Source organism: Falco cherrug, chromosome 8 (assembly GCF_023634085.1).
Source record: "Falco cherrug isolate bFalChe1 chromosome 8, bFalChe1.pri, whole genome shotgun sequence".
NCBI classification, from domain to species: Eukaryota; Metazoa; Chordata; class Aves; order Falconiformes; family Falconidae; genus Falco; species Falco cherrug.
Genome location: NC_073704.1, coordinates 63,243,390 through 63,252,766, shown reverse-complemented (window position 1 = coordinate 63,252,766; position 9,377 = coordinate 63,243,390). Strand labels below are relative to the sequence as shown.

The 9,377-nt window shown below is 48.8% G+C and overlaps 1 protein-coding gene across 2 annotated transcripts in view; it reads left to right on the top strand.

Moving 5' to 3' along the window:
- The first annotated feature begins 500 nt into the window (after positions 1-500).
- The window catches only part of FNIP1 (folliculin interacting protein 1), a 70,317-nt gene continuing 61,440 nt past the window's right edge, over positions 501-9,377 (top strand). For both annotated transcript variants that reach the window (XM_055718163.1, XM_055718161.1), the window contains exon 1: positions 501-703. In XM_055718163.1, the coding sequence (XP_055574138.1) occupies positions 615-703 (89 nt within the window). In that variant the 5' untranslated portion in view covers positions 501-614. The remainder of the gene's footprint in view (positions 704-9,377) is intronic.

Below are 9,377 nucleotides of genomic sequence, written 5' to 3'. Positions count from 1 at the left end.
GCTTGTTCTGCGTTCACCTGCCGCGTATTAAGTCCGAAATACAGAGGTGGAGGCGGCCCCCTCAGGTGCCGTGCCGCTGGCCCGGGGGGGGGGGGGGGGGGGGGGCGGCAGGACGGGGCGGGGGTGCAGGCAGGGCCGCGGGGGGCGGTGCTGGGCCTGGGCCTCGTTGTGCCTTTGGTGCTTCTGTCTTCCCTGCCCGCTGGCGGAGAGCGGGGCCGGGGCGCGTTATCCTGGGGCGGCCGCTGCGTGTGTGTCCCCCCCCCCCGCGCCCGCGGTTGCCGCCGCAGAAGCTGCTGGGGCGGGCGAGTCCCCCGCCACCGTTGGTGGCCGCGCTGCCGCTTCCCCGCCGGCGGGCCCGGGGCTACCGGCGGCGGCTGCTCGCCCCGGGGCCGCTCCCCACGTGGGGCCGGGGCCGCAGCCAGTGAGCGGCCCGCGCAGCGCCCGGCCGGGCCCGCCCCGCCGGCCCTCCCCTTCTGGCAGCGCCGGGTGACTAATTTCTGTCATATGACTGTGACACCGAATGGAGTCGGGCGGGCGGAACTAGCCGCGGCGAGGGGACGGCGCTGCGCGGAGCCCAGCGCCTCGGCGGCGGGGGGCAGCGGCGGCGCCCCAAGATGCCGCCCACCCTGTTCCAGAAGCTCTTCAACAAGAAGCACGGGCTGAACTCCCCGGCCAGGGACGCCCGGGACGACTGTGTCTTCAGGTAAGCGGGACGGGGCCGCCCTTCTCCCCGGCCCCAAACTTCTGCGCCGAGTTCCCAGCCGCCCGCCCTGCCCCGCCGCGGGAGGAGGGCGGCAGCCCCCGGCCCCCTCGGCCGCCGCCCGTGCTGCAGCGGGCCGCTTGGCGCGGCTCCCCTCTGCCCGGCTCCCCTTAGCCTGGCTCGGAGCGCTGGTCCCGGGGCTCCGGCCCCCGCCCGCCGCCGCAGCCCCGGCCGCGCAGAGGTGCCCCGGGCCGGGCCCGGCCCCTCAGGCGGGCGCTGGGCGGGAGCCCCCGGGGCCGCCACGTCGGGGCCGCCTCTCCTCAGGGCTGGGCCGTGCCTGGCCGCCTTCCCCCCCGCCGCCCCGGGCTGCCTCCGCTCGGGCGGCCCCCCCGGCCCGGGCAGCCCGCTGCGGAGCGGGGCTCAGCCCCAGCTCGGCCCGTCGCCGCCTTCCCGTGGGTTTCACCCGGTCGCCATCAGCGGCGGGGCCCCCCGGCCTTCCCGGGGCGGGTGTGGGGCCGCGGCTCCCTGCGGGGATGCTGCGGGCCGGGCTGGGGGGGAGGGCGCCATTCCGCCTGAGGCGGCCCCCGGGAGCAGCCTCTAGAAACGTAGAGGAAAGAGGGGTGGGTGGGTATAAAACGTGAAGTTTTGGCTGCTGCCGGGAGGGGTGTGGGGTTTCTGGTGAAATTTGTCACGCTGTATCCGCGACGTGAGTGGATCTGCCGAGGGGTGCCAAGCCCAGCACGGGAGGCGGGAGGGGGAGCCGGCCCCGGCCCCTGCTCCTGCAGGCGGGTGTGCAGGGAGCAGGGCGGCCCGGGGATCCCAAGCCCCGTGGGGGGTCGAGGGGCAGCGGGGCAGGGCGGCCCGGGGGTCACAGGCCCCCCGGGGGTCCCGTGGCGGCCGGGGTTCCCGGTCCCCCGTGGGGGCGGGCGGCAGCGCCGGGGCCCAGGAACGAGCCGGGGTCCGCTCGGGGCCGCCGCGCGTGGGAACAGGTGGCTGTTGTGGCTGTGGAGGCGAAGCGCCGTTCCCCGAGCGGATGGCGAAGGCGCTGGGCAGCGAGCGGGCCTCGGCCTGGCTGGCGGCGGCAGGAGGGAACCTGCAAAATCGTTTTGGAAGTGCAGGCTTGGATGCAAATACAGTACGCTTCGTTAGTAAGAGTTGTGCACTTGTTAAAACACTTCTCAGTGTGGTAAAGCTCTCCTCCCACCCGCTGCCTTTAAATTTGTTACCTGTGCAGCCTTGGGATTGCTCTGTAAAGGTAGGTCTCTGGCTGATGGGCTTAATTTTATGTGGTGGGATATCCCTTTTAACTGCAGTGATGCAATTTAGGTGGTTAATAGTCTATCTGCAGTCATTTAAGCATCAGGGTTTTCACAGAATGTTGGTGGGTCTTTTTGTGTCCTTACAGAGTCGGGACAAGCTCCTGGACACTACCTGAAGCCAGTGCTTTAACTGCTAGCACACACCCTGTAAAGACAGGAGTCACAGCTGCTCACACACCTCGCCACTCTTTACTGCGAATGGTGGTTCCTTTTTTTTTTAATAATCTTTTTAAAGAGGTGAAACGTTTTAATGATGCCTCTGTCATTTTCTAAAGCAGCTTAATACCAGGATCAGACCCCTTAGTGGGGAAGGGGCACCGGGACTGCTCTGTGTAATTGCCTTGCCTTTTCTTCCCTGTTAAGACATTCATTAACAATGAATTTGTATAGAGACTGGTGGTTAATTCAACAGCTGCAGTGCAGACCCTGGGGCAGAAATGTGGGGATCACGCCTGTGTTGAAAGGAGAGAAGAGTGAGTACTTGGCAAGGTCTTTTATTTCCTCTTCACCTGCATCACTCTGTACCAAACTGGAGGTGAAATTTAAAGAAAGATATCACTGCCTGCTCTTCCCTCCTCTGTTTACATGGCGCTGTTTCGTGTTGTGATGTGAACTGTCAACTGGTAACGGGTGAATCTGCAGTTACTTTTGTTGGCGGACCCACAGGTATAAAATCCCAGGAAGAGACTGATGGCTCTTCTGACTAAGGCTCTGGAGGTGGGTGAGAGACCTGGCTCTTAGGATAGCCAAGTACTATTTTTTGAAGACTAATACAGACGCCCTCTAGGCATGTTGCCTAACAGCTGCTTTCATTTTTCAAATGGAGATAAGTCTTTAGGTAATCCTCACTATGGGTCTAGTCACTTACTGGTGAAACTCTTGGATAATGCACACCAAACAGACCATTATTTGTTACAGCTGGGTCTTCGGAGACTGGAAACAAGCACTCTGGATTTTTAGACTGCTCCTGGTTCCAGTAAACCTAAAGGCACCAGCCTCATCAATTTCATTTGGGCTAGGTTATGTTTATGGATTGATATATTACTGTCTGTTTATATTCTGAATAACAGAACGTTTTCTAAATATTCTGAGCGCTGTTATTTCTGACCGTCTTCACTTTGAAAGCTTTGTCCTCTTACTGAAGAGACTGTGTAGAACAACTATTAAAAAATACATAAATTCCCTTAATAGATTTTGTGAATAGCATGTACTTAGAGAGAAAAGCCCAACTACTCTGGCAATGACGGCAGTATAGCAGAACATTTAAGGATGATTTTGATGTTCATTGTCTTTTTGACTATGAATATATTTTGCATTTCTGTCAAGTTCATTGTCAAAGTTTAGCAGGACATAAATTCTATTTAATCTAAGCTTACACTGTTCCAAAAATAAAATAATACTTTTCAGGGGAAGTGTACTTTGTTTAGTTGTTGATTTATTTGTTTGGTGGTGTTTTTTTTTTTCCCCTTACTCAGAATCTCTTTCTGTGCTGTGGGTGTGTGAAATTTTACGAGCCTGGGTCTAGGCAGACTGGGTACAATCCTTCAGAAGTAGGCGCTAGAGAGGCTGACAGTTCTAGTGATGTGACCAGTAAGTTAGCAAGTGTCAAGCATTTGCTCATGTACCAGTTTGCCTTTTTTTTTTCCACATATATATATATACCAGTTTATTTTACAGAAGAAACCTTAGAAAATCACAATAGATCCACTACGTATTAGTATTTTAGCTCTTCAGTTCAACAGAGGGCAGTTGGCAGGCTTGGCTTTTTAGACTGAAGTCTCTTGGTACAGCTGGATATTCACATGGTGAGCAAGAATATTCAAAATTGTAGTGGTAAAATCTGTTTACAAGAAACACAGAAACACCTGCAAGTATTCTAAAGAAGAGACAAACCCTGAAGTTCCAAGGTGTAGAGTACCTGCTATCTACTGCAAATAGTACTCACGTGAGTGGATTTTCCCTGAGGGTAGCTTTTACTATAAATAGGAGCTCTTGGCCATATTGTAGCATCTGGCACTGGTGGCTGCTGGTGACAGGAGAGCTCAGCCCATGCTTGGGCTGATACAGGATTGGGAATATGAAATTTCAGGTATGTTGTTTTCTAGAACTTCAGAATCAAAGTATTCCTGTTGTAAAAATGTATAAAGCTGTTCACATGAGTTGTATGCTGTAAAAGCTCTAAAAGGTGTGTACGCTTTTAAATAGCAATTAAATAAACACTATTTCAGAATGTTCTGATCAATTTCTGTAGTAAAATGGAAACAATCTTACAAAAACTTCCTTAAACTAAGCAGAAGCAGCCACGCAGTTCTGCTAGATACTGTATGGGCACACAGAGCATTCCACTGCACATTTACAGTACTGACTGCCACAGATAGCAGTTTTGAGCTGCTGTTTCTCTTCTGGCTTTCTAGGGGTCTGTTGCAGTGCTTGGGAGAAGAGGGAGCTGCTAAATCACTGATAGCCAGGTTTTTGTTCTCCAGAATGGGCTCAGTAAATTACTGAGAGGTCTTGGGCTTTATATCTTTGTTGTTAAGATATGTGGGCAGTATTTCCAACGGTAAATACAGCTGTAAGGAGCGCAGCAGAGTGCATCCATTGAGATAGTAACTGGGCTTGGAGCCCTGTTAACCTACTGCAGAGGGAGATGGATGGTCCTACAATACTGCATTATGGGACCTGGTACGTTTTGGGGTTGTATGTAGGAGAGAAACTCAGTGGTTTTTTCCCATCTTATGTATAAAGTTCAAATATGTGTTCCCTTGTATCTCTAGTCATCTTTCCCACCTAGCTGGGGGTAGAGGGATTATTAATTAGGAGTTCTTTTGACACTACGGCTCAATAAAGGTTCCAGTGTGTGTCTGTTGGGTTTTGGGTTTTTTTGAGTTTGTTTTGTTTTGTTTTTTAAATCTAGGGAGCTCTAAAGAACCATCTCACCCCGAGGGACATTCCACCGATGTTTGCAAACTCTGTTTTGCTCTTGTTAAAGCACCTGTTGTAGAGGTACAGCTGTGTGGTAATTGTTCAAGCTTGAAAGAACCCCTTCCAGTTTTGAGTTTCACCAATGGTGTGGAGTATCTTTGGGCACATTTTTCCTTTAGGGGTTTGCTTTGGTTATCTGGGTATTTCTGAGGACAGGCACAGTTTTCCAAGTGGGAAGATACAGGAATAAATAACTTTAGATGTTCTTTTTTATGGAGAAGGCCATTTTCTGTCATCCTGGAAGCGTGCTTTTTGGGGTCTTTCTGTAATATGTGCTGCTCCTTTATTGAGAGAATAGTTTGCCAGGTTTGTGAGATATGAAAGGCCTAAGGCGGGCTGGAAAGTAGTATTTCCTGAAATCTGTCTAGGCATGTATCCCCCATCAGCCCAGACTCTTTCTGTTCTCTGTGGCAGTGATTTTAAATGGTATCCTGAGATTTGTTTCCTTTCACAGGATTTTTGGCAGTGGGATTCATCAAGGGAATTGCAATAAACCTGGAGTTGGAAATGGGTAGCATGATACAAAGATGCTTCATGAGCCAGCTCTTCTGCAGAGCTATTGTTCTTGCACAGTAAAAATGCTGTATGCTTTCTTTCAAAGGCATAAATGCTTCTTGAACCAGGAGCTGATTTCTTGAAATAAACTATGAAGAGACTTGAAGACATTTAACAAAGTGTAGCTGAGGACTTTTTAAAGTGGTGGATGGAGTAAGGTGAAAGTGGAACATTAAAGTTGTATTTACATTGATTTTTACAGTCAAAGTTTTACCCATCAAACTTCCTGGCAAGCTTTCACATTATTTCTGAAGGTGGCTAGCACTGATGACATAAATAATTTATTGTGCTCAGGACAGGGGTAACCACCACAGATTGCCATGTTGCTTTCCATTTTTAAGGTATGGCTCCATGAAATGCCAAAGGAACTCAGAGCCAGCAGTGTCTGGACTAAGTAGTATCATCAGATCTGAGAGAGAGCTTAAAAACTGACAAAAATACTGCCAAAATTCTTACTGAATTTACTCTTACTGAATTACTGCTTCCACAGCAAACAAGGTATCCTGCTTCACCCAGTCAAATCAAATTTCCATCCACAGCAGGTAGCTGTGTGTACAGCCTGGCTGGAGCCCAGGGAAGCAAATCTCTTACCAAGCTGTGTCAGTCCTTGTGAGCAATGCAGCTAGCAAATTCATTATCCTAACAGCACTGCACAAGGCTTTTTAAAGCTGTTCCTCAGCACTGGTGTCAGTGTGTCAAGCCAGTCTGACCAAAACGTGCTATTAATGAAACAGTGTGTTTTGATATTTGCTCACTTCTGGCATTCTGCAAGTCTTTCACCAGTAGCTGTAAAGCTCCTGGCATTTCACTGCTTCAAAGTTTACCTTCAAAAAGAACTTTAGCTGGACTTCATTTTGTAATAGCACTAGCTTTTCATCTTTTCTCATGAATTCAAAAAGCTTTTGTCCCATAATTTTTAAAGACTATTCAAATTCTTAAACATCGAAAATGCTCATGTGTTTTTATTAAGATTACTTCTGCCCTTTAACGTCCCTTAAGTTTTGGGTTTTATATAAAAAAAATAATCCATCTTTTTTGTAATGTCTCTGGAAGAGTTTTTGGCTTTTTAACTTGCATTCATTAGCTTGAATGTAGCAAGTTTTAATAAATACTTCACTCTGATTTATGCATGGTTTTCTCTATCGCTGTAATGACTTTGGCTTGTATTTTGAAATATATTGCTGTTTTCTAAAGTACTTATTTTTGCCAGATTCTGTTTTGCATTTCCTGTCATCTGAGCTTTTATGTACCTTCCAGTGCTTTAGGTCAGCTTTCGTCTTGGAAGCAGAGATGTACAAATTAATAGGTTCCAGTAAGCACCTCTGGAGCACAGAGAAAGTTTTGACAAATTCTGCTGAAGGGGCCGCTCTCCAAGCCCTCCTTGACACCACTCTGTAGGTCTCCCAAGTGCTTCTTCAGGTAGGCATGTGTTGCTGCTAGAAGATCCGGCATGTCGTTGAGTATTACATGCTAGCTGTGAATAAGTCAGTGCTGCAAGCTGGGTCTGTGCAAAGGCTGAAGGGAGCTGCACATCAGAGGGTTGGTGGTCCAGCCAGGGATTGTTATTTACCTGTATTGTCGTTAGATCCAAAGAGATTAACTTGGATCGTTGCCCCCATCATGCTAGGTGCATGTGAATGCAAAGAGTGACCAAATGATCTGAAAACTGTTGGGGTGCTTGTGCCTACCTGACTTTGTCCCTTGGAAAATTTTCCTTTGCCCTGCTGGGAACACACCCTGCCTAGCCGTCGCTTTGCTTTAGCTTCTTCCTGTCGCTTGTGGAACAGAGAACATGAACAGTGGCGTGGAAAAGCCCTCTGTTCTTTTTTTCTCTTTTTTTTGGAAGGAGATAAAGATACAAAATGAGCTAATTCACAGGTTAAGGGTCACCCTTACTGCCTTTCATACTGACATGTCCCATGGTGGCTGGGATCTTGCAATGACTTAAGAACTTGGCGTCACGAGGTCACACTGCCCTTAGTGGACATCACAAGGTCGGCGCTGTCAGTGCGTGTGCTTGGCTTCCTCCCAGCCTGCCGCATCGCTTCCTCCCCCTGGGATGGCACGGGTTGTCTGAGCATGGCCTGCAGTCTCTTGCCTTGCTAAGCTGCCCTTGGGACAGTCACTTTCTTGGTTCCCCTTCCAGCATTTCATCTCCTTCCTCTAAGTTAGAAATTGTTTTGAGGAGAAGCTGGAGTGAGTGAATCACCACTGGACCTCTGGTGGTTAGGCCTTCAGGCCACGGTGCTAGTTTGGATCTTGCCAGCTGACCAGGTGAATCCTTTGATTTTACTTCTGAGTTTTTGTTGGATTTCCGATTGCACGTGCCAGGCAAGAGAATGTGGCTGTTTTCCCTCTGGAAGGCATGGATGTCTGCCGTCCTCTTCCCCATGGGTTTGACCCAATGTGGCTGAGACAGACCCTGCTGCCATGCTTGTTCTGTGGAGACAAGATGAGCTGGCCCATCATCTCCGCTGTGGGAGAAAGGCTATGCTGACTTCTTGCCATGGTTTCTGTGTGTATGTGTAGGCATACTGGAGTGAAAATGCTTCTTTACACTTGGGTTATGCTGGCAAGTGTTGCAAGAAGGTGTTTCTGCCAACTTAAGGGTTCTGGTTTTTCGCCTCCTTCTCCAGGTGAGGTCATTAGGGGTATGAAGATGTGCCAAGAGCATGGGCTGTCTGTACCTGTTTGTCCACTGTGAGGGCTTCTTTTTCTGAAACAATTCTACCATTCTTTTTCTGGTGACTGAAGGTGTGTTTACATGTCTCATGTTGTCAACCTTGCTCTCTTGGGATGGCCAGCCCCTCTGGTTGACTGATGCATTGTCCTTCTTGTGTTTTCAAAGGGCTTTATCCTTTGCTGTGTGTTCGCTTCTGAGTTAGCGTATGCTCATGGTGACAGCTTGGATGAATTCAGGCTTCTGTTCTGGAATAAACTGGTCCAGTGTGACTTGGAGCCTGCAACTTGTGTTGTAATTTTGGCTGAATGCTGGAGGTGACCACTTTAGAAGCGTGTTTTACGAGTGGAAAGTAACGCACACGGTGGTTTCATGCTCAGAGGCTGTGTTCCCTCCTATTGCTACATCTGGAGCAGAATGTCTGCAAGATCACATGTTCGTGAGTAACGTTAGGAAAAATGCAGCTCCGAGTTGCACCAGCGAATCCACAGCGTGGTTGTGCTGGGCTTCCAGAATCGGCAAAAAGCAGAATTTGTCTCTGAAGACTTCAAAAATTTTGCATTGTGGTATAGATAGAGAACCTTAATCTATAGAATATCTGCTGGAGGGGAAAAAAGTTCTGCCCATTAAAAACAGGAAGTCGTTTTATTCATCTGTAAATGACTTGCTAATGCACCAGCTGCTCCACCTTACACTGAGTGGTAACAGAACTAATATATGGGAAATACTCCTTTGAAAAAACTCATTTGCACAAAATACACATGTGATTCTGCTGTGCCTAAGGAATGTGACCGTAATGATTACATTCAAAAGGCGCAGTCCTCTCTGCAGGATTAATCACTTCTAAAAATACATACCCAAATGTGTTCTGCTCTGTAGAAGTGTGAACAGTTATTATGTAGTCTTTGTATTAAAAAGGATTTATTTATTTTTTACAACAATGCGTTGTGCAGTTGCTTAGTGCTCAACTGAAGCTTTTAATTGAGGTAATTCTGCACATTTGCGTAAGAAGTACAACCTTTTTCTTTTCTGAAACCAATAGCTTCTGTAGATACTGTTATTCAGAATACAATACACCGCAGAGAAACTTGTTCAAACATGTAAATTGCAGCACAAAATACTATACAAACTACATACAGCA